General features: G+C 40.4%; 2 protein-coding genes across 3 annotated transcripts; one reads left to right on the forward strand and one right to left on the reverse strand.

Moving 5' to 3' along the window:
- Window positions 1–15,776: 15,776 nt before the first annotated feature.
- LOC147857878 (3-oxo-Delta(4,5)-steroid 5-beta-reductase-like) lies at window positions 15,777–18,362 on the forward strand. Of its 2 annotated transcripts, none has more exons than XM_087327919.1 (3): window positions 15,777–15,972; window positions 16,733–16,787; window positions 17,150–18,362. In XM_087327919.1, exons 2-3 carry the CDS (start codon window positions 16,743–16,745, stop codon window positions 18,275–18,277), a joined length of 1,173 nt encoding a protein of 390 aa, XP_087184045.1. In that variant the 5' UTR covers window positions 15,777–15,972; window positions 16,733–16,742; the 3' UTR covers window positions 18,278–18,362. The 2 variants fall into 2 exon arrangements, with proteins under 2 accessions (XP_087184045.1, XP_087184046.1); XM_087327920.1 differs by lacking the exon at window positions 15,777–15,972 and adding an exon at window positions 16,444–16,587 and having other exon boundaries at window positions 16,736–16,787.
- Window positions 18,363–21,193: 2,831 nt separating this feature from the next.
- Window positions 21,194–23,765, reverse strand: LOC147857879 (uncharacterized). The gene is made up of 3 exons (XM_087327370.1): window positions 22,490–23,765; window positions 21,815–21,868; window positions 21,194–21,698 (listed from the first exon to the last, which is right to left on the reverse strand). The coding sequence occupies exons 1-3, from the start codon at window positions 23,683–23,685 to the stop codon at window positions 21,314–21,316; spliced, it is 1,635 nt and encodes a 544-aa protein (XP_087183496.1). The 5' UTR covers window positions 23,686–23,765; the 3' UTR covers window positions 21,194–21,313.
- Window positions 23,766–25,570: the final 1,805 nt, after the last annotated feature.

Below are 25,570 nucleotides of genomic sequence, written 5' to 3' on the forward strand. Positions count from 1 at the left end.
GATGCAAGAAGAATCAATTTCAACTCCTCGTTCGGTTATGAGATGTCCAAGTAATTGATTTCTTGAAGAACTCACATTTTGAGATCTTCGCGTAAAACTGTTTGTCACGCAATGTTTGTAAAACAAAGCAGACATGTTTAGCATGTTCTTGTAATGTACGACTATAAACTAAAATATCATCCAAGAAAATAACGACAAATTTTCCAAGTTGTTCTCGGAAAATGTCATTCATTTCTTGTTGAAATGTAGCCGGAGCATTGGTCAAACCAAAAGGCATAACCAGAAACTCATAATGGCCATAGTGCGTACGAAATGCCGTTTTAAGAACATCGTCCTCACTTATACGAATTTGATGGTAGCCAGTACGGAGATCAAGTTTCGTAAAATACCGAGCTCCCTGGAGACGGTCAATTAGATCGTCAGCCCGGGGCAATGGATACGAATTCTTGATCGTCACTTTATTCAAGCGTCGGTAATTAATACACATACGCCATGTGCCCTTTTTCTTTTTAACCAAGAGAACTGGTGCCCCCCATGGAGATTTGCTATAACGTATATAACCCATTCGTAAATAGTCCTTGAGTTGCTTAGCTACCTCATCCTCTTTGGATCGACTTAAGCGATAAGGAGGTATACTTATTGGTGCAACACCAGGTACAATATCTATACGATGGTCTATATTACGTTTAGGAGGTAAGCCATCTAGTAGTTCACTTGGAAAAACATCACGAAAATCATTTAAGATTTCATCAAGTTGTTGTTGTTCAAAATATGTTAATTGAACCGAGACATTATCGATATTATAAACGTGAATGTCCGGATCAAGTACACAATAAAATAGAGTAGAACAAGACAACTCGGATATTGATGGACACGAGGAAACAATCGAGAGGGATTGTTTTTTTACACATTGAATAAAATGAGTACAATTGTTCAGTACAAATGTAATTGAATGATGAACCCAATCAATAGATAAAGAAGAGTTTTTATTATAAAACCAAGGATAACCCAGTATTACATCGGTGGTACAAAGATTCATTACATGGAAGTCTACTTCCTCTATATAAGTATCAATAGAAATTCCTAATGAATGAATCACCCCGTTGATGTATTGTACTCTTCCATCAGCCAAGTGCACCGTATAGGTGTGATCACTTATGGTGGGTTGGATTCCCCATATCTAAACCAAACGATCATTGACAAAGTTGTGTGAGCTTCCCAAATCAAATAAAAATTGTACGGGAGATCCATTGATATACCCGTTTGCGCGTAGTAAATCATTGGGACCCAATACATAGTGAGGGAAAGAACATTGACAATTACTTAAATGATGTGTATAGACCTGAAGGACATTAGGAATCTGACCTTTATGGTCTGGAGCTTTATCTTTGTTGTCGTGCTCTTTGCGTTGGAGCTTTCGACATTGCTCTTTTGTATGACCCTTCTTTTTGTAGAATACGCAAAAAGGATGGTGTCGCTTACAATCATGATCCATGAATTCGTTGGGTGTCTTGCGTTCCCCAACGAATTGCGACTGCTTAGTCTCGGGCGCTTCGTTGGGTTTATTGTGGTCCTTCTTCGAAGTGCGTTGATAGCGAAGAACTATTTCAACTGCCTCTTCGAAGGATTTTGGATCCTTATCGTGCACTATCCAGTGATAGTCCGAATTGGGGATGCCATTGACAAAACAAGCTATTAACCAATTGTCCCCTTCTAGACCCAATTTTTGGATTTGGGTTCTAGCACGGTGAACATAGTCTTCTAGTGAGGAAAACTTCCTGCTAGAGAGGTTCATTAAAGCTTGTGCTACCTCGGTTCGAGAGGGAGGTTGCAAAAATTGGCCCTTGAAAACTGTGACAAAATCTATCCAAGTATCAGGCAATTTCCCCAAAGTACGGAGCCCAAGCCACCAGGCGGCGGCCTTACCCCCTAGTTCTCGGCCGACATATGCAATCTTCGTATTATCTTGTGTGGGATAGAGCTCAAAATGAGACTCCCATCGGCCCAACCACATGCAGATTGCTTCTTCGGTTCTTTCCTTTTTGTCTCCCCTAAATGGCTTAACAACAAACTATGGTTCACCCTGTCGCTCATCAGGTCTATTAGTCTCACGTTGTAGACTAATGACATGTGCCTCGAGAGCACTTTGACATTGCCGAAGTTCGGTCATCTGTTGAGCGGTGAAACTAAGGTATTGGGTTATTTGCGAAAAATACATCTCAATGGACATTTGTCCACGAGGATTCCCTTGAGTTCCTTCCGCTTGAGCGGATGACATCGGGTCGTTATTTTGAGCCATTAAATGATTATTTCTGGAAAAGAAATAGGATAAGGTCAGAGAGATAGTCATAGCATCATGTCGTGATGTAAACATATCATGGGCAAACATTAATCGATATCATGATCTCACGTCAATACCCCTCTAGACGTATGAGATGAGGTTCAAGATCATGTTACTATGGTAACACAAAGGTGTTTTAAAAACCATGGGGGTGACAATTTAATGTCTTTCCCTGATCTCTATATCGATTTTTCATGGTGGCTCCCTGAGGCTCAACCATGTATGTTCACGTCATGAATAGTTTATACACGAAAAAAAATGTTAACAATAAACTATGTTTATTACGAGGACCCCGAACTGCACTTAGACCTCAAGTCTAAACATGTGTTATAATCATATGTATCAACGATGTTGTATGGTCTTGGTCATATTTGAACTCGAGACCTCGAGAACAAATGCATTAAACATTTGAGCCAACCAAGTAAGTTGCTCTTCTTGAATGTTTCATGTTTCATGTGTATAAGAGATATGTGAGGCATTTGCCCATATATGTTTTTTTAAAAGAAACATATATGTCAAGAGTCCCTATTTCGCCCTCATTTACTACAACTATGTTGGTACATTACCTAACCTCAAGTCTCGTAATTACGATGGCATACGCCAAAGTGCAACGTAATGGTCAAGCCAAATGAGCCCTCTTTTCGTAGTAGGCCCACGTGGCCCATCACATGGTCACGTCATTACGAATGCCTCTCGTAAGAATGATCTCATGGTGGCATCGTATCCATGTAATGAGGGAGGGATGTTGGATATGTGTGTCATAAGAGCGACCTCGCATGAAGTGGCTCAAACCCTACGTACTCAACATCATTATGGCTATTGGCGTTTCTTTACGTAACAAAATATTGAAGTCACCAACGGGGATTTCAACAATAAAAAATTGTGGAAAAAAGGGATGGTGAAACAACGATTCTCACAAAAATGTGAGGACGGCCACCAAGAACCTTTCCCAGAAAAGGAAAACATTCGATTTAAAATCACGTAATAACTTTTATACACATATGTATATTATCACATATATACGATCAACTACCTATACATGTGACCACATATGCCTATATTAAAGAAATCGTTATATTTAATAGCCAAAAATGTCGTAATCGAGATACGTAATCGAGGCATATACCTCTACGCACACGAGACATCCAAAAATAAGGGTTCAACGTAATACGCAATTGAGGTATTGACCTCTTACGCATACCAGACCAAACGCATATCATTTACAACAAAATCGAGGTGTTGACCTCATACGCAAACATAACATATGTTTGTGAACGTAATACGTAATTAAGGTATTAACCTCGTACGCATATGACACTCATCACATATTATTTATATGTCAAACGAGGTATTGACCTCGTGCACATATGTAAGCGTTTTAGATAACCAATTAAATACCACTACAACATCATTTAATTAATGAAAATAATCTACATATTAACCATACACATGATTAGATGGGAAAACAAAAAACAAACAAAAAATAAAAAGAAACATTACCGAAGTTCCTTGTTGATCCTTGTCTGCATGAAGGCCAACCGCACAATGATCGATCGCCATCCATCGAGAAGATAATACCAACAAAAGAAACATTAATACATAGGCTCGAATACCAAATATTAGAGACATGTACTAAAGTAAGCATTAGATAAGGATAGATCTAGGTAGATAGAAAGAAAGGAGAGAGAGAAAGAAGGGTGCCGATCCACCCGACCACCTCGAGCGAAGGGATCGAGACGGACTCGAACCTCGATCGGCGTCCCATACCACCGTCGTGGCGTCGAGCCGTACCTGGTGCTGGCGCGCTCACTACAAGAGTTGACCCACCACAAGACAGAGTCTCGACGTAGTCAACAAGATGATGAAATGAGGGTAGCTAGGCCTCTTATTTATAACAATACCCAAGGTCCCCAGGCAAGTTCACACTTGGCCTAATGGGTTGTCTCAATCCCGAGGATTAAAAGTAATCCTCCCCTTCTTTACATTCTCGTTTAACCCTCACACTTATCCACGTGTATAGAATACTACGGTAAATTCTCACCACGGGATATTATATGGTCATGCCCGTAACATTGAGAATACTTGTGGCATTATTGTTTGACAATATGTCAAACACCCTACTAGATGCATTTGCACGAGGCACTCATCTGCAATATCTTTTGGGAGTCGTTGGAAATGCGGCAAACAAGTCTTCTTTTGATCCATGCCATCAATAATCATGCGTGTCATATACTTTTCGAGAGATTGAAGCGCTTTTTGTCGGTAATGCATAGCCTTAGAACGTTCCAATGCTTGACTTTCACGATGTTCTTTTAATAGGTTCTTGTAATTCCTTATCTCTACATCTGATTTTCCACCCTTGGCCATACTTTTTAAACTTGCACATATTGAGCAGACTCCCATTCGTACCTTTCGTGGGATAACCACATTGTTAAATTGTAACCTCCACAATCGATTAAAATGTCTATACTTTATGTAAGGTGCATCATCTACTGACATGTCGTCCTTGTATGATTGGTAAACTTCCCTTCGAGTAAAGTTATCTGACAAATGTAGTCTTCCTGTCGTAGGCATAATGTCACACTGTTTTGAAAAATATACTTCCATCCACCTAATTGCATGTTGCCCAATTTGACCCTTACATCCAGAACCATTTCGATCCAACGGTATCCACGATCCTATCAGAAGACGCTCTTGAACTCGTTGCAGCCGCATATTTCCAATGCTATGAGCGATTTTAAATGCGGCTCGACAATACTTAGTATATAGTCCAAGGAAATATTCAACCTGCGTAGAATTAGACCCTACATTGTGATCCTTTTTAAGCTTCATATGCGAAAGAAGAAATGTGTCCTGCTCTTCCCCATTAAGCGACAAATATTTTTGCCGTGTTTCACGTAACCTCGACTTTCCATAAGTTGAAAGGTAGAGATTCGCACAACATGTTTTGTTGAAGTCGCAAAGAAGTTGACGATCAGAACATAAAAAATTAAATCTCTTTTCACTAACTTGTCGAGGGATTCTTTTAAATAGAAGTGGTTTACTAATACTATTGTTATCTATAGAAGTATCAGACTCTGCTTCTAAGCTTACATGAAGAGGGCCATCAACAGGATCAATTGAAAAAAGAGAATTCGAGGTACTAGGAACCTCACTTTTCTGTTTTTGACGCAAGCTTTTCGAATGTCTCTTGTAATCGTACTCTTCTATTGAGAAATACGAGTTGTTGGACAAAGAAAAGGGGGCAATAGAAAAAAAAGATGTTCTACTTGTAGAAGAAGACATTCTCAAAACTATCAAGACAAACCCTATGGCACTGCCATCAAAGGGCTATATACCGAACTCCTCTATAGAAAAGATTAAGGAACATTGAATCTTTACTATATAACTATTAGAACTAGACATGAGTTATTGGTTACACTACAACACTTTTTAGGAAGAGAAATTTCAAAAAAATTAATTTTTATTTTAAAAAAAACATTTATATATAATGATGTTTCAAATTTCATTTTCATTATCGCAACAAAGAATCAATCGAGCTCAAAGCACAGACTAATTTCAAGCACTCCGAAGCACTACCTCCGCCAGGCATCATGAACAAGGGAAAGAAGATCGCCAGGTTAGCAATATTCTTTACATTTTTTAAGATTCTAAAAGATGCCTTAAAGATTCATTTTCACAATAAGCAATAATCCCCAAATATTTTGTTAAGGAAACACACCATCGAATTAAAATGCACTTAAACTTCACTAGATGGTTAAGGAGAAGTCATGTCACAATCAAGGCATTCAACCAAAATCCGATGCAGTGCTTCGGCTTGCGTCTTTCTTCGCGGCTTTGCACGGTAGATCGGCTCTTCGCAGCTTTGTTGCGCGGTTGCGTAATCCACACGTTCTTGCGTAGTGTGCGCGGCTTGCGGAATCCACGCGTTATTGCGTAATGTCTTCAGTACTCCTCCTCAAGCTTGGCAGGTCAAGGATCGTCATTCCGAGATCGGTCATGAATTGCCATAGTTTGTCGGCTCCTAAGGCTTTAGTGAAGATGTCGGCCAATTGAAGATTGGTGCTAATGTGTTGTGGGTCGACATCGCCAGCTAGAACGCGCTCTCGGATGAAGTGATAGTGCACTTCGATGTGCTTTGTCCGCGCGTGGAACACCGAGTTCCGAGCCAAATGAATATTGCTCATGTTGTCGCAGTAAAGGGGAGTCGGATCCTTGATGGGTATGCCCAGATCCTTGAGAATCCTTTTGAGCCATACGGCTTCACATGCGACCACTACCGCGCCCCTGTATTCCGTCTCTGTGCTCGAAAGAGCGACGGTTGGTTGCTTTTTGTTGCTCCAGGATATTGCTCCGTTGCAGAGGGAGAAAAAAAAATCCAGAGGTTGATCTTCTATCGGCTTTGTAGCCGGCCCAATCGGCGTCGGTGTACCCCTCGAGTCGTATTGGCATCACGGTCTTGTAGAGGATGTCGTAATCCATTGTGCCGCTCACGTATTGAAGAACTCGCTTAGCGCAATCCAAGTGAGTATCACGTGGTGTTTGCATGAATTGACTAAGGAGACCGACCGGATAACTGAGATCGGGACGAGTGATCGTGAGGTAGATGAGACTCCTGATGAGTTGCCGATACTGAGTCGGCTCAAACGCTTTGGTGCCGGAGTTCGCATCTAGTTTGAGATTGCGATCGAGCGGGGTTGCCGCGGATTTGCACTCAGCCATTCCGAACTTGTATAACAAATTGAGGATGTAGTGCCGTTGAGAGATCATGATTCCGGCCGGAGTCTGAATTACCTCGATACCGAGGAAGTAGTGGAGCTCCTTCATGTCTGTCATCTCCAACTTCTCAGAAAGGAGGGATTTGACTTTATTGATTTTGATGAGATGCTCGTCTCCAATGACTAGGTCATCCACATATAAGATGATGACGATCGGACTTGCGGAATCGCTTTGTATGTAGAGGGAATTTTCCGATTTTGACATACGGAAGCCGATTTGATGAAGATATAGCGTTATCTTTGAATGTCAAGCACGTGGTGCTTGCTTGACGCCGTAGAGGGGCTTCTTGAGTCGGCATACAGCTTTCGGATGGGTGCTCGAGTTGAAGCCGGGTGGTTGTATCATGTACACCTCCTCTTCTAATTCGCCTTGTAGAAAGGCGTTCTTGACATCCATTTGATGGAGGTGCCACCCTTTCGCCGTGGCAAGCGCAATTACGGTTCGTACCATAGTCATCTTTGCCACCGGGGCAAAGGTCTCTTCATAGTCAACTCCATGCGTTTGTGTGTAGCCTTTCGCTATGAGTCGCGCTTTATAGCGGTTGACGGAACCGTCAACGTTGTACTTCACTTTGTAAATCCATCTACATCCGATCGCCTTTTTGTGTGGTGAGGTGGGAACGAGATCCCATGTCTCGTTCTTGCATAGTGCTTGCATCTCCTCATTCATGGCTTCGATCCATCATGGATCCTTGACTGCTTCGGAAAATGTTTCCAGCTCGCGTACTGTCGCCACCTTCATCATAAAGGCATAGTGATATGCCATGTAGTCGTTGTAGCCGAATCGGCTGACTGGATTCTTTTCACGGGTGGAGAGACAAAGCTTTTCATTTGCAGAGATGAGGGCTTTCTTAGCTCCAATTGGAACCTCGAAGCCGCCGAACTCACTGTCGAGTGAGTGAGTCGACTCATCGTCGTCAAAGCGATCGTCTTCGTATTCCGACATTTTCGCCTTGCCTTTGTCCATCTTCGGGCTAGGCCATGATGTGCTTTGATCGCTCAAAGGCTCTTGTGGTCTGCTCAGTCGGGTCGTGATCAGACTTTCTTCGAACATGCGCGTGAGTCGATCTTCGGCTTCTATCTCTATTTTGGTGGAATCTGGGTCGAGCAGAGTCGGAGTCGAATTTTTTTCTAGTGCGTACCAGGATGCGGACTCATAAAAAACGACGTCTCGACTTACTCGAGATTTTCGAGTTGAGGGGTTGTAGCACTTGTACCCCTTTTGCTCCAATGAGTATCCTACGAGGATACATTTCTCCGACTTCGGGTCAAGCTTTTGACGCTTCTCATCCGGGATGTGCACGTACGCTATTGCGCCAAATATGCGGATGTGCGATAAGTCCGGCTTCTTTCCGAAGTATTTTTTGTGCGGAATGACCTCGTGCACGCCGGATGTTGTGCATCGATTCATTAGGTAGACGACCGTATTTGCAGCTTCGGCCCAATATGACTTGGGCATATGCTTCTCGTTCATCATGGCCCGCGCTACTTCGAGGATGTGCCGATTTTTGCGCTCGGCTACTCCGTTTTGTTGCGGAGTGTGTCGGCAAGTGAATTCTCGCCGAATTCCTTCCTTTCGGAGATACGCCGTGAAATCGTCCGAGAAGTACTCCTTGCCACCATCTGATCGGAGACATCGTACATTTCGGCCCGTGGCTTTCTCGACTTCATTCTTGAATTTTTGGAAGTGTCCGAACACTTCGCTCTTTTGCTGCATCGGGTAGATCCAAGTGTGCCTGGAGAAGTCGTCGATGAAGAGCACGTAATATCGGCATCCGCCGAATGTAGCCGTCTGCGCCGGTCCCATACGTCGGAATGGACTACATCGAGTAGACCTTTGCTCACGTTCCGCTCTTTCAGGAATAGGTGTCGGTGTTGCTTGCCGAATTGGCACGCTTCGCATACACCTTCAATCTCCTTCTCTTTGAATGTCGGGAGTCCGATGACGACTCCTTTCGATTTCATTGCTTTGAGTTTGTTGAGATTGATGTGGCTGATTCGCTTATGCCATAACTCTATGTCGGAGTCAGCTTTCGTGCTTTTCGCGAACATGGTGGATTTCATCTCGTGTGAATCGAGAATGAACATCCGGCCCTCTCTTCTTCCACGTGCGATGATTCGGCCTTCTTTTTCGATGAAGCACCCTTCTTGGTCGAATCGTACTTGCATCCCTTGCTCAACCATTTGGCCGACCGAGACCAAATTCTTCGTGATGGTGGGAACATGCAAGACATTTTTAATGTATGTTTGCTTACCTCTTTCGCCGAACGGAACATTGCCAATGTGCCGAATCGGGTGCGTAGTGTCATCTCCGGTTTCGACATAACCGGGTCGCTCCGGCTCTCGAGGTTCGAGAAACCATTCTTTATGACATGTCATATGGTTTGAGGCTCCGGAGTCAACAAACCATACATCCTCCAGATTGAGGGCACTAGTTGAGGTAGAGGCTGACATAGAGTTTGCTCTATGTTTCATCATGAACATTCCGCCACGGTCGGAGTTGTGTGCGTACATTCCGCCACGATCTTCGTAGTTGGAGTTATGCCCGTACATTCCGCTATACTCTTCGTAGTCGGAATTGTGCGCTTAATTCGTGAGTTGTCGGCTTGTGGAAACCGATTCACGCATCTTCTTTCGGCACTCTTCTTCGTGGTGGCCGAGCTTTCCGCAATATCCGCATTCGGTTGCGTTTTGACGGCTCGGGCCGGAATGGAAGCTCCCCCTTCTTGCGAAGGTTCCTCGTTGGCTTACGTTTTGCGGCCGAAATTGGGGGTTGTTATCGTAGGTCGGACCTCGTCCGCCTTGTCCTTGGCCGAATCGGCCTCTCGGCCATCCGCGTCCTCTTCCTCCGTTCGAGTGCGTGTAGAGCATGTGGCCTTCCAACTCATTGCTCCTTGTACGCACATGGTTTTCTTCGACCAATAGCATTGATTGGAGCTCAAAGAAGGAGGGAGATTTCTCCCGTGGTAGAACAGCGGTTCGCATTGCGCCGAACCGTGGTGCAAGGCCGCTGAGGCATATTTGAACCATCTCATCATCATCGATATTTACGCTTATTAAGCCGAGCGAATCGCAAAGCTCCTTGATCTTCGAGGTGTATGTCGTAATGGACATGTCCCTTTGTTGAATGTTGTTCAACTCTTGGCGGAGTTGAAGCCTTCTTGCGGTTGTGTTTGCCGCAAAAATCTTTCGTAGATTTTCCCATGCCTCCTTCGGCGTCTTGGCTTCGCGAATGTAGCCGAGCATGTGATCGTGAACACATGTCGCCAAGAAATACATCACGCGGTTTGCGGCTTGCGGCTTGCTCCCATGTCGTGTATCAGGGAGCCGCTTCGGCGGGTCGGTCTTCATGCGCTCCTTTGATGTAGCTCCAATAGCCTTGTCCGACAAGGTATTGGTGCATCTTGTACTCCCAAGATGCGACGTTGTTTCGATCCAACTTCTCCATAGGGAGAGCGCTCCCCATTTGAGTATTCATTATGTTGATTCTTCTTCTTCTTCTTCTTCTCTCTTCGAATGCGAGCTATGTAGCGAAGCTACGATAACGATGAGCCGGTTCTTGGTCTTCGGCGTAGAGCACAACACACGATCACGATGAGGCGAATGGGCTAGATCGAGCTACCAAATCACTCTGATACCATGTAAAGAATCGGGTATGATTCTTGTGTAGCGGAATAAGTGTGAACTGTGTGTGTATGAGAGAGAGAGTGAGAGAGAGAGAGAGACAGTGAGAGTGAGAGTGAGAAGTAGTAAGACGCAAAGAATACGCAAGGTAAAAGTATATTCACAAAGGAGAAAGACTCAACAACATACAAGGTGGGAGGAGGGTGCTTTATATAGTCACCCTCTCTCTTCATTAACTACAAGGTCATGGAGCATGGGGAATGTGAAAGCTCATAAGTTATGTGTCATAGAATATGATTCTATGACTCATACTAAATGCTAGAATACAAAGAGGTGACTTAATGGTGACTCTTGACCGTTGGAGTGTCTATTCACTCCCAAGGTGAGTTCACACACTAGACCAAGTTGAGCTTGAACATATTGTTAAGACAAAACTTGTGCGTAGGGGCAGTTGTTTCATTTGCCAAATACTTCAATCCAGAGGCCTCCAATTGATCCCTTGACTGGAAGACCTCCCCTAGAAATTAGAGAGTTGCACGTTGTCCATGTGCAAAACTTGAAGAGGAAAATGAAAATTAATCCTCATGCTACTGTCATGCCATTTTTAGTAATGGTCTATCAAGATCAATGTCCAACAGTAGCAGACTTCAAGTATAGCTCTGTTGATGATTATACATATTATGTAATTGGAGGTTCGCATTCGGCCGAAGCTCGTAGACAGCTTGTGAAAGAATACCCTCTCACCCCCTTCTTTAAGTACGCCGAATGTAAAGTATATGCAGGACTCACTCACGAGGAGGCAAAGCTACTAGCATGGGACCATAACAATGATAATGATTATAGGCAAAAGATGTCATGCATTGAAAGGATCAGAATTTTTCATCATGAGTACCTAGATGCATTAAATCGTTTTGGCCCAAGGTTGTGGCCTGGTTTGCGTCGCCAATGTTTACTGGAAGTGGGGATTGCAGTGGATGAGAGCAAAAAATCAAAAGGGCTACGAAAATATGATTCCTGGTTTCAACTAGCCTTTCGGACCAGAAAGGTGTGGGATCTCCAGGAAAAAATATTTAGCATGTGGGAGCGGAAAGAGGTCAAAGGGCAAAGGTCAAAGAAGGGAACGATTGATCCACAAGTTGAGATCAAATCGTAGTCAAAGGGCAAAGGTCAAAGAAGGGAAGGATTGATCCACAAGTTGAGATCAAATTGAAGTCAAAGGGCAAAAGCAACTTGGTAATCGAGGAGTTAGCAGAAGACATGAAAATTTTACCTTGGAGGTCATTACAGGGTATTAAAGATGATAGGCTATTAATATCGGTGCTATCTCGAGTTGTTGCCAAGGAATTTAGTTTGGACGAGATGGTTACTGAATTGAAAAAGTAAGGGTTTATAGTATACAATGTTTCAAGATATTCTTCTGTTATTATTGATTTTTAATTTCATATTTCATATTTATTGTATAGTCACAAGGATTTCACCGAACTGACAATGGCCCCCTTGTGGAGGATAATCATATTCCATAGCATGGAGCAATCACTATCAGTCACAACAACTCTGAAGTCACATTGTCATGCCACTGAACACATGCATTGGTGTGTCACAGTTTGTTTTTAATCATTATGATACTTGTTATTATATGTTGACATTCATACCTCTAAAACATGATTTTAATTCTCTGTAGGATTAAAACAAATATTACACATAGCCCTGGCGATCGAATGGTTAGTATGGTCGAACATTTTTGTGTGGGTTACTATGATTCAATAACAAAGAAGAAGGCTAGAGCATATGTCAACGAGCGTAACGTGGTAAATTATATCATGTGCCCAGTTGTCACAAAAAAATTAAGGCATGTTTTAGGTGATAAGAGTATTGTGAATCCTTATCAAAAACCTTGAAGATTGATCAACCGCCTCCTAGAGCTCTTCTCGAATCCAGATGATTGGGTCCTAGACTTGTTCTCTGGCACAGGTATATAAAATATATTTGCTTTGATTTCTGTCGATCAAGTTTAAGACTTTAATTCTTATATATACTTGTTCGTGTTCATGCGGCCATTAGGTACTACAACAGCTTGTGCATTGAAGATGTTTCGAAACTGTGTTGCGTTGGAGAAGTACCTTGCACAAGTTAACTTCATCAAAATGAGGATCACAGGAATCTGGGACTGTCCAGATCAGGATCAAGAAGTCGGAGCTAAGCACATCAATGAGATAGAGATGTTCCAAATGACTTCACGAGAACCAATGGAACCTATTGATGAAGAAGCAGGGGAGCTTTTGGACCTAGAAGATGTAACACAATTTGAACATACATCAGATTCAGGAGAGCGTGGAGATGACACAAATGAGAATAGTCTAGAACAATCAGCGCCTGAAGAGCCTAGTGTGCCAGATTTGTTTATAGATTGATTTAGGTGGCATAATGTATACTTTGAGGATTTTTGAGGCATAATGTATACCTTGACTTGATATTGTTTTTGTATATGAGAACAAAAGTAATCGTTTACCGTTTAATTTTATTCACCCGTTCATAATTTCACTTTTTAATCATTTTTTGAACTATAATTTGTATATACATATGATTGGTCACCATGCTCTTCTCCAGTTTGGGGTATTAACATGATATTATACTTTCTCATTTCTCCTAGCATGATTATATACATGAACTTGTGAATGTTCTTGATAATAAATGGTTTTCAGTTTGCTATGTTCCAAGTCTGTTGGTTTCAAATAGTATAAATGAACGTGGTACATAATTGTTACTCTTACCAATTACATTGTGATGGATTATATGACATTATACAACAAAACTATCAATATACCCGTCCAACAAGTGGGGGACTACTTTTTTCCTCAACCCTAAACCACATATTAACATTTAGGGTTTATGTAGTTTTACTCTACAATTTGAATATGGATACCAAATAAAGATGTTTAATATTTAACCTAGTATTCAATTGTACTCCAGGATATACAAATTGACACGAAAACAAGACATATGCAATTCACCAAATGCTTGGATTTTATTTGGTTCTATATTTCACCATCCATTCGCAAAATAGGTACGCATGCATTGTACATTTTCGAAATCATGCTAAATTAGGGTACTTTTCTGCATCTCACCAACTATGGCAAAAGAGAATACGACATATTACCTGTTTCAAATGACCCGGTGTTACTTATGTTCAAGCCAAATCACTATAGCTAATTAGTTACGAGGGTTGTCACTAAACTAACTAGCTACTAGTTATCATCGATCTTAGCTAATTAGCTACTAGTGATATTTACTTTCATAATTAGCTTATTGATGTTCAATCCAAGATACTTGTTATCATACACCTAAATTTACCTTAGTGATCGACTATTCACTTAGCTAATCAACTAAATTATGTTTGATCCAAGCTACATGTTATCATCCACCTAAATCCTCCTGAGTTAATTAGCTACTAGAAATAATCACTTAGCTAATTAGTTAGTTAATTAGCTAATTAATGTTCAATCCAAGCTACTTGTGATCATTGGTCTAAATTAGCCTTAACTAATTAGCTACTTGTAGTAATCACATAACTAATTAGCTATTAGTTGTGATGATACTTGGTTAAGCTAGAAGCATCAACAATATACATGTAGTTGTAATAGATTAGCCACCTTTAGGGATTTCCGTGGAGAATTGTCATACACATATTTTGTGATGCTGACATATCAAAGCAAAACATATGAGGTGATACATTTATTAGCACAGTTGGAGGTGTACCAACATCATAACACTATCCTCAAGGGCTAGCCCATATGTGATACATGTGGACTGCACATTCAATAACAAACCCTTTCCTAGATTAGTGTTGGTAAGGAAAAGGTAATGTCGACTTCGTATTTTTGTTTCATTCGCAACATTCTTTTCTTTCTTGCTTCTTTTATTTTTCTTGAATTGACAATAAAAAGAAATTCACTATATTTTGAACCTTTAATGCATCAAATTTATCGAAACGAGTGCAATACTTTTAAATCTGGAACATTATTGTGTGCAACATGTTGTAGCCCTAGAAGATCCAAGTCCATTGTGAGAACTTGGAGCTTAGTCAAGAGATGGATCCTATAGTTGGGATCCAACAACCCTCTAGTGTCTTGTTTATGCATTGCAAAATTCAACTTTCTCCTTATTTTTACAACAATTGTGTTCACCTTAAATTTTGTTACAACCGCCAATGTTGTTCTATCTAGCTTAGACCTTAGGTCCTTCAATGTCTCACAGGCATCATCATTTTCTTATTGGTTTGATGCAATATCTTACCTGCATCATCGACTTTGTATGTTTGTACATGACATATCGATATTTCTCTGGTGTTATATTGAGAGTCAAAAAATGCATCATCAACTACTATGGTTAAAAATATCTTAATGGTTTGTTGTAAATCCCCAATTTTAAGTTCTCAAGAAATACCTTTTTGACACTTTGGTGACACCAATGCTTCTCTATGGGTGGAACTAGGGGGTGGTTGCATCCCTAAGTTCACTTGGAAAGAGTTTGAAAAAAAGTCCAAAAACATTTTCATACAAAGTTTCTCCAGAGTCAAGAAAGAGACACCATCTTACCCTCCTACTTCTTGAGAGATGGGATCACTTCCCATTGAGCATTCACATTTTAGTTTTAGGTTGCATTTTGTCAACAATCTCGAATCATCCACACGTGGATGGGTCATTATGACCTCAAATCTCGAAGTTCATCCATACGTGGATGGGTCATTCGAGGTTGCTCATTATGACCTCAAAAGGAGACATTGTATGTATCGTGAGTCCGTCGTTCGTCTCTAAAAGGAGATCCACACCCCAAATAAGTAGACCGGACAGGCCAGAGGTTGGGGACGTGAACTCGAAGTTAGAGGCAACAAACATGGTTGGTCGTGACTTCTTTTAGAAGACACGAGGGTACCAGTGAGATGAGGTGAGAGACAGTGTGAACCCGACCCGACCCGACACTACACGAATGGGATGAAGATTTTCATGTGACCTTGCACCTTAGGTGTAAAGGTTCCATCCATCTATTGTCACGTTTTGTCACAATACAAATCATGGCTTTAGCTTATGAGAGAGACAGATCGAGAGAGTAGTCAATCAAAGATCTCCCAACAACGACACTTCATAATTACTCGCAAACAGGGTTTCCTCATTTCTCCTGCTCACCATTTATATATACCATCACATCCAGAATCTCGAAAGATTCTCAAAGGTATACATATATTGGATCTTGTTCATTTCCGTTGTTTCATTGTGCTCATTGGGCCTTGTTAATGTTAATTGCTTAATCATTATGACTAGATTTTATTGATCTTCGTTACCCGATCTTGATTTTTGGTGTTAATCTTTGTCTTCTGATCATGCTTATAAGGTGTCATCATTCCATCGCAATTATTGTTAATCTTCATTGTCTAGTCATGGTTAGTCATTGTTTCAACATGTTTAGCTTTTGGATCTCGTTAATCTTCGTGATTTGATATGGGGGTCCTGTCAAGCTTCATTTTTTCATCATGAACAGGTTATAGGTCTTGTTAATCATCATGGTTGTATGCTGATTAGTCGATAATCCTCCCCGTTTCATCAAGATTAGGATATGTTCTTGTAATCCTCTTTTTTTCATCGTGATTAGATGCCAATATTCCACTTTTTTTATTTTATGAAATTAAGTCGTGGATATTATTCATCTTCACTGTTTCATCATAATTAGGTTGTGGATCTTTCTTAATCACCATTATCTCAGCCTGATTAGGCGTCAATGCGTAGGTATCTCATAATGATGAACTCGTGGATTTTGCTAATCTCCACACTTCCCTCTCATTATTAGATAGTTGGGACTTCTAACTTAATCTTCACTGTGTCAGCATGCTTAGGTTTATGGGACTAAGTTCATAGCCCCCACGGTTGATTCATGAGTAATGGTTAATCCCCCACATAACCTCAAATGTGTGTGTGTGTGTGTGTGTATGTATCAGGAGGATCCCAATGGGTTCGTATTCGTGGTGGACCGGACAGATTAACTTCGACAAGGTAGGCCCTCACAATTTCCAGTTATTTACACAGAATGTGTTAAACATCACATTAACATAAGTACATTACATACATACATACATACAACATACGTACATACATACTTATACATATACGTACATACATAGTTACAACTTACATACATGTCAACATCTACGTACATATGTACATATGCATTCATCCCAACATATACATATGGATTAAAGTATATGCTCAAGTTTGCAAGGTGAGCACATCCATGTAGCACCTTACCTTTTGATTCTTAATGAGATCATGCTCCCCAAAAATTACCACCCACAATGCTGGGTGAAAACTTAAAAGATAGAGATGGTTTACCTTCCTTCTTTCAATGCTTGTTTCAGACCAAAAGTCTTGGCAAAGCCAACAATGGGCAGCCAAAAGTTGCTCTAGTGGTGGGTGTCACAGGAATTGTTGGGAATAGTTTGGCTAAAATACTTTCCCGGCCCGATACACCTGGAGGCCCATGGAAGGTGTATGGCATTGCAAGGAGACCACAACCAAGGTATTTTGTTGAGTCGCCTATCGAGTACATAGAATGCGATGTTTTCAATGCACTTGATACACAAGAGAAGATCTCTTCTTTAAGAGATGTGACCCATCTCTTTTGGGTAATGGGTGTGGGGCAACGCACCGAAGAGAGGAATTTCCACAACGGGAATATGTTTCGGAATGTCATAGATGCCCTTTTACTTCACGCCCCTAAATTGCAGCATATTGTGTTACAAACCGGGGGGGAACACTATTTTGGTTCATTTACTTTGGATACAATGAATGAAGCCATCCATGAGCCTCCATTTCAAGAGGATGTGGCGCGCCTTCCGATATCAAACATTTACTATACTCTTGAGGATATACTCTTCGATATTGTAAAGAAGAAAGACACCTTAACATGGTCGGTACATAGGCCAAATGCAATCCTTGGTTTCTCTCCATGGAGTTTGATGAATGTCCTTGGGAGCTTAGCCGTGTATGCGTCAATTTGCAAGTATGAAGGATCCCCGTTTACCTTCCCAGGGAATAGAGTGACTTGGGAGCAATGTGGTGATGCAGCAGATGCAGAGCTCATAGCCGAACAAGAAATTTGGGCATGCTTGGAACCCAATGCAAAGAACCAAGCTTTTAATATATCTAATGGTGATGTATTTAGTTACAAAAGAGTTTGGAGCCTTTTGGCCACTCAATTTGGTCTAGAAGTTCCTCCCTACAATGGGCACCCAATAAGTTTACAAGCAGCAATGAAAGGCAAGGATGTTGTGTGGGATGCTATTGTGGCGAAATATGATCTCACTCCTACCAAACTTGAGAATGTGGGGAATTGGTGGCTCATTGACCACCTACTAAATGTACCTTATTTGCCGGTCCTTAGTATGAACAAAAGCAAGGGGTTGGGATTTTTAGGGTATCGTGACACTGAAGCTTCGATATTGCATTGGATCGATAAGATGAGATTGAAGAATATTATTCCATGATGTTAATAATTGTGCTCATTTTAACTCATTTTCCCTCATCGATTTTCTTTTCAATTGCTCCCTTACAAAATAAATACTTTTCTATGATTTACGATGTAATAGGGTGTACACTTACACTATTCATATATTGATGCACAATTTGTTGTTATCAATTCATCACAAGCAAAGCATAACATGATTCTATCCACATTCAACATTAATAAAAGCCCATGTCACAATACATTATCAGAAGTTTTAATTATTTTACAAATATTATAACATTGATGATTTCCAATAACTTTTAAAATTTAGATCCTACAAGAAAGCTAATGAAACTAAAAATAGATCACCTCTTATTAAAGAGAGGGTGCTAGTAAAAAATGCATATTTTGCAATGCTTGTTATACTGTAGGATGCAAGTAAATTATGTGATTTACAAAAACATTGCAAGTAAATACCACAAAACCGTGAGAAAATGTATTCAGATACACATTACCACATCTTATATATTGGTTTGATTTCCTCATTGCTGTGGTAAAGAAACGCAATTGACAAGCTAGCAAAATTAATGCCATTTTGGTTTTGGTTGGGACAGCATGGGAGACGTTATGCACTCCAAAAAGATCAAGTGAGATGACAATCCTTCACTTGTATGACCATATGGTGGTGCGAAGATTCTCTTTTCTACAAAGTATGTTTGAGCATAAACAACAAGAACAGAAATTGTGGCTTTCTTTAATGAAAAACTTGGGATTAAGTGTGTGGGAGCAAACATAGTCGTTGGTTGGTAGAATACAATGAACTCTAATAGAAAAGTGAATCATGGGGGCTTGATGATAGTAAATCATTTGTTGACTTCAAGGCACAAGGTGTTGGAATATCTATAGTTGTTATGGACTTCGAGAGCATTGGGTTGGGAGGACAAACATTCTTGCCAAGCCCATCAATAGCCTCCCTCCCTATTCATAATCACGTTCTTTTCCCAACCCACATGATACCCCACACACTCACCACACCATCTATATATTTGTATACTCAACGTTATCTAGCTAATTAAATCGAATAACTAAATCCTAAATAGACAAGTTCTAAGCCAATTAATCAATAGTAAATAAGCATAGCCATATTACTAGTATACTCACATGAACCCCCTCCTTTTTCCTCATTTTCACATTCCTCCCAAGAATTTCCTTGGCCCAAATTTCGACATCTTGCATAATGTTTCATTATCACCACTCTTCTTAAACACATCCCTTAACGAACACCACCTCAATCCCTCTTATTCCACTTTGCCTCCAAACTTCACCAACTACTACCACCACTTGCCTTCGGCAATCCACAATCTGGAAGCTTCATCCAATACTTCAACACAATTTATTTTCTGACTATAGGGACACCCACTTTCCAACTTCAATTCATGCTCCAAACATAGATGAGACAAATGAGATCAAATGAGAAAACCCGAAGTCTTCTTCGTTACCATTCTTGCACGGCCCCACGTGAACCACAACATGGATGGCTACCTTTCTATGAGAACAAAGCCAAGGACCACATACCATCCATTTTCCCCTCATTTGGCTTGGCATGATTCCACAAACCTTAATAGAAGTGTGACTTACTTTTATGCACTTGGTGGTCCTCCCCACACCCTCACCTCCATCATATATGTTTGTATGGGTACCATAAACTCTGATATCACTTTCATGGCTCACTAGTGACACCTTGATTCCTACCCATCATGACTGCACTACAAGAAGTTCCACTTCCTCTACTCAAATTCCTCCACATCACCCCCTACCCTTGTACTACGTTCCATCCAAACCAAAGCCTTTGGAGTTTCTACAGAGCTCCACTCCTTTAACTTCCCCTCCATCCTCTCTCCTACTACATCAGCCTCAAGGTCATTCTCAAGGAGAACCCCTAAGAGTATTTAGCCTTTATAAGGATAATAAAGGACAATCACAATGTTTTGGCTTAGTCTTTGATAAATAAAATGTCATAAGATCATGGGTTCTTAAGGGGGTTGTATAATCAATTGAGTGAACCATATAACATTGATGTACTAATACAAACCCAATTTCAAACATATCATTCATGAGGAGGCCAATTTCAACCTTAGGAACCAAATCAACATATCATCTAGAATGTGACTGCTTCCCGAGAAAAGGGTTACTACTATGTAATAAACATGCTCTACACACTACTCTGTAATAAACATTCTCTATGCACACACGTGTATGAGCTACTCCTTGGTGTGGAATTGATTAATAAGGAGAAGTAGAAAGAAGTGTCACTATCCAAATCCACAAACGCCCTCCAACTTTCAAGGCAGACTTTGGCAGAATATTTTATCCTCAGCAAAACAATAGGGGGAGTAGATTGGGAGATCTCACACCAACTACCAAAGCAATAAAAAAGAAATGAACAAAATTTAAGAACCATGACCTACGTGCATATATTATGGTTTCCATGTGATATAAATGTATTATTAATTACACACATATGTGTGTTTATTAATCACTGGCGGCAGGCACTGTGTCACTTCGCATTTGAATTCTGTCACATAAAAATAAATAAAGAGCATCATAATCAGTGAGATTATGACGGTCATAACATTCTCTTTCCATGATAAGATTAGGTTGACTTTAAAAAGCTTATAAATAAACAAAACATTTAAAAAAGAAATCTAACTAAATGCAGATGAGTTCATATCTCCTGGCAAAACACATAAAATCTACCTTGTCATGTCTGCCTTGATTAATGAATATATATAACTTAAACAGGGCGAGATCAAAATCCCTGAAAGATCACCCACATGCCGTCAGAGATGACATTCTTTTGCAAAAAAAGAAGTCTTTATCAAAAAAATTGCATTGAGACATCTCTCTCTGTATGTATATATATAAGTATTAGAAAATTAAATTACAATACGCCCAAACTGATGAGTCATTTTGTATGAGATTCTTAGTGGAAAACAAGGGTTTGTAACAAAATTAAATTAAATTAACATTCCTACTACAAATTTGTAGAGCAAAACAAGACAACCCTGCTACATAGTCAGCAAAGATACTTGATCCCACCACTTGCACTGCTCCACAAAGGCTGCGGAGAATATGGTATGATACTGTATCTCTGGTCTATCTCCTCAGTTACCAAATTCTCCTGAACAGGTACAATACTTTTACTTGATTTGGCAACCTCTCCATATCTGGAAGAACCACAGCTTAGTGGCTCGCACCTCTGCCCTAAACTATTCCTTAGAAGCTTCTTCTGCGGAGAATTATTGATACTGCCTCTCATATGATTCCTAGCACTAGCATTAGACCCAACGTTTGTTCTTTTCCTACAATAGTTCTTATCCAGGGACTTTGGTATCACAAAAGAAAACTGACTTGGACTCACACCTCCATTCATAACATAGTGGGGATTTTCAGCAAGGAAACTGCATGAAAAAAACATAAGAATTATTGTCAGTTCTTTGCATTCAGAGCTCTATGTTTAACAGCATCTATACATGATAGTAACTGTAGAAATCGATGCTCTGATATATTCATGTACCGTTCAATTTCAGGCATTGACCGCAGTTTCTTTCCATTCGGAGCTATGTAATATCTGAACATGATATGAAAAACAAATTAGTAGCAAAGCAAGCAGCAGAAATACACTAAGCAATAGGAAAATGTTTAACATCTGTTATTTCAGAACCATTTTACAAGCGTCAATACATGTAATATATCACTGTTGCACGTAAGGAAAAAATGCATACACCTTATTTTTGCTTTCACCATATAAAATAACATCAATTTCATTTATGCCTAGAACTTACTAGAAGGTTGTAAATAATGGATCATCTCAAAGAGATACCCACAATCTTCATATATTTGTGCCTTACCGATAGAATTAAAATATTTACTAACTAAATAGCAAAACAATGTACATTCAATGGATAAAAACGAGCGGTTGGACATTGGACATTCGTTTATGCTCACCTCTGTAGGCTACAAAGAACGAAGTAACAATAGAAATAATCTGCATGTTAACTTACATCAGAAAAAAAATCAACTTGTACACTCCCAGAACAGCACCTTCATAAATTTGTTTCCATATGGACTACACAATCTAATGTATAATCATCTACAGTTATGCTCATACAATGGATAAAAACAATAGTATGGAATCACAATTCTAGACCATTATTAAAATGTGTGCAGGTTGATCTATAACTACACTCACATGTCAGCAAACTTCGAAGCACCGGCACCCCTGATGACAAGTAATCTCTGCCACCCATCAGGAGCAACTGGGATATTAGGTTTATCAATCGCCCACAAGTACTTCGGATCATCCAAAAGCTCTGAAGGGTCATCACAAGAAGCCGCTGGATTCCAGGCCTTACCACCACTGCAATAGAATGGTCTCTCTAGTATTGATTCTCTAATCCTCTCATAATGTTCTTTCGAAGGGGCAAGTCTCCACTTCATACATGCTGCACATTGAATCGCAAAAGCCCCCACAGATGGTAAAATCCTAGGCGTTTGCAATCGTTCCTTTCTCGCATCATATGGAGACGTTTTCTTCCTGGACACATTAGCTGAAGGAAAGTGGGGTTGCATTGCCTCCTCTGATACATAAGATTCTTTTGTAACGACTTTCTGACCAAAAGTGGAAGAAACCATGGCTGAAGTCGAATGTTTTAATATTTCTGGTCCTGCATGAGTATTACTAGCAGACGTGCGATTGGGTCCGGGCTTAGGGGCTTCTTCTTTATGATCTTCGCTGCTACTGTGAACAACAATCTGAAGATTTTCATGAGAACTGCTAGGGAAAAACTGATGATTTTGAGGCTGGGTCGTCATTACATTTTCACTTTGAGAGGTAGATTGATTGCAAACATTGTTGTGCGAGCAGTTTCTTGCATTCGTTTGATCAGAATCACCCAGTGTGTAGATACTTTTGGACGTCTTCTCCCGCTTCATCGAATATAACCTTTCTTGAACAGAAGTAGGCGGAAACATTTGCTTCAAATCATGGGTAATTTGAAGCTTCATTCTTTCATCATCTCCAGATGAAAGAGGGCTGATCTGCTTATTCGATGTGATAGGCTTCTGATCAGAAGTATTACCATGAAACACCTTCATGCCTATTTCTGGATTTGTTATCGCGGAACGAGAATCCACTTCATCAAACGAGAGCGGTTCTATATATTTCCCATTGGATACATCTGTCGTACGGTTCTTATGCAGAGATTCATTACCACCAATATTGGTTTCTATGTAACAAGACTTTGGCTCGGAAGAAGAGGCTTGTGTGTACAGAAGAAAGTTAGAAGAAGAAGGAAGATCTCGTAGGAATCCGGATGATCTGTGTTCCGATATAGACTCATTTGAATTAACCGACGATAAACATAACGCATTCGACGCCATCTTCATGCAATACCTATAAAGCAGACACAACACAAACTTTCCTTCTTTGCGTTGCACTTCTTATGGTTCGCGTTGTCTTCGAGAGGCACTCCTGCTAAATTAAAGGGCGAAAAAAAAAAACAAGACAAAAAGAGAGAATGAGTAAAAAGGAGAGATCAAGAAAGAAAGAGGGAAAGAAACGATTACACATTTGAATCCATTTCAGATATATATACATTAAAATATATATGTATATATGGATTTAACTGCTCATTTGTCCAACTTATACTATTCCTGGCCGTTTTTAGTATTAGTTTTTGAATAACTACAGAGACGAATAATACGAAAGAAACGTTCCAAAAGCTTCGTTTATGTGCATGCACTCACATGCCTTACCTTCAAACAAGATGACTTGTTTCGTTACTATGCCAGAAATGGCGAAATGGAGAAGGAGGGCGGGAAAGAATACAGAAGCATTGATAAGATGAAGTTGCACCTATAAGTGTGCCTACATGAAGAAGGGCGAGATTCAATCAGATGGAGCTGTATATACATATGCATAAAGCCATCTGTAAATACACACTCATGTACACAGATGTGTGCGTGAATGCTATGCCGAGCGCTGTCTGTGCAAATATGTATTACGTGATAGTAATTGTGTGTGTGTGTGTGTGTGTATTATCAACACGGAAACGGATTGATGGTGAGTGACGGAGCAGAGAAATGGATAACAATGAAGCAGCAGATCAGTTTTTAGATGAACATCGAGAAGGAAGTTGGATTAACGTCCAACTATTCAAGAGGCATAATACAAGTGTTCTTGTAATGAGATGAAGAAGGATGAGGCCATGCATCCATTAAAGTAGCAGCAGTATTGAATCTTGATGGAGAAGAAGAAGAAGAAGAAGAAGAATCAAAACTGTACTAAAAATTCAGAATGCACGTACTCATAGGAGGAAATGGATAGATGACAGCGGAAGGATATAGTACGGTGGGCAACATCTGCATATACAGGTTAAATGGGCGGATGTCTATGGAGGACATGATATGATGATGATGATGATGATGATGATGATGAGGTGTGGTGGTTTGATTAGACCTTGACAAAGAATGATGATGATAATAATAAAGAGATATATATGGAACTTGCATTCACAGAGAGACAGAGAGAGAGAGAGAGAGAAATGAACGCAGCAAGTAATATAATTTATAAACATACATAAAATGGAGGAGGAGGAGGAGGAGGAGGAGGAGCAAAACTTACTTTGATGGAAGAAGTAACGAGAATGTCAGTTGCAGGGGACAAAATGGTGGATTAATGGAAGCAACAGAGAGAGAGAGAGAGAGAGAGAGAGAGTAATGGCAAGCAAGCGAGTGAGTGAGTGAGGGAGTGGTGGTGTGTCAGCTCTCATACATATACATACATACATGCATACATTGTGTATTTTTGTATTGTGTGTGGTGTGTGTGTGTGTGTGTGTGTGTGTCAGGAGGTTTGTGGGGGGTACTTAATGTTCCACCATTGATTGAGTTCATTTATACATACATACATACATACAATATGTACATACATACATACAGATTGAGAGTCGAGAGACTGCACTGCACTGCACTATATTGACGACATGTATGTATGTATGGCATATATCATGCATGTCATGTATGTATGCAAAATGTACAACATACAGACGCACGCACGCATTGATGAAGCAGAAAGAAGATGATGAAGACGAATAAGAAGAAGAAGAAGTAGAAGATGATGATGATCGTGTCACTGAATGAATGAGAGAGAGAGAGAGAGAGAGAGAGGATGGATGGATGGATGGATGGATGGATGGATGGATGGATTCCCTCGAGAGACGAAAAGAGAAGAGAAGAGAAGAAAGAGGGAATGGGAATGGGAATGGGAGCG

Source organism: Azolla caroliniana, unplaced genomic scaffold (assembly GCF_043228905.1).
Source record: "Azolla caroliniana isolate FFs.n. ecotype wild unplaced genomic scaffold, voAzoCaro1.0.p SCAF_11, whole genome shotgun sequence".
Lineage (NCBI taxonomy): Eukaryota > Viridiplantae > Streptophyta > Polypodiopsida > Salviniales > Salviniaceae > Azolla > Azolla caroliniana.

Bases quoted from the DNA above. Each gene is read 5' to 3' on its own strand.
- LOC147857878 (XM_087327919.1), top strand. From the start codon at position 16,743: ATGGGTTCGTATTCGTGGTGGACCGGACAGATTAACTTCGACAAG. The intron at 16,788-17,149 runs GTAGGCCCTCAC...TGCTTGTTTCAG, and splicing joins GACAGATTAACTTCGACAAG to ACCAAAAGTCTTGGCAAAGC.
- LOC147857879 (XM_087327370.1), bottom strand. From the start codon at position 23,685: ATGAAGATGGCGTCGAATGCGTTATGTTTATCGTCGGTTAATTCAAAT. The intron at 21,869-22,489 runs GTGAGTGTAGTT...TATCATGTTCAG, and splicing joins GCTTCGAAGTTTGCTGACAT to ATATTACATAGCTCCGAATG. The intron at 21,699-21,814 runs GTACATGAATAT...TTTTTCATGCAG, and splicing joins TCAATGCCTGAAATTGAACG to TTTCCTTGCTGAAAATCCCC.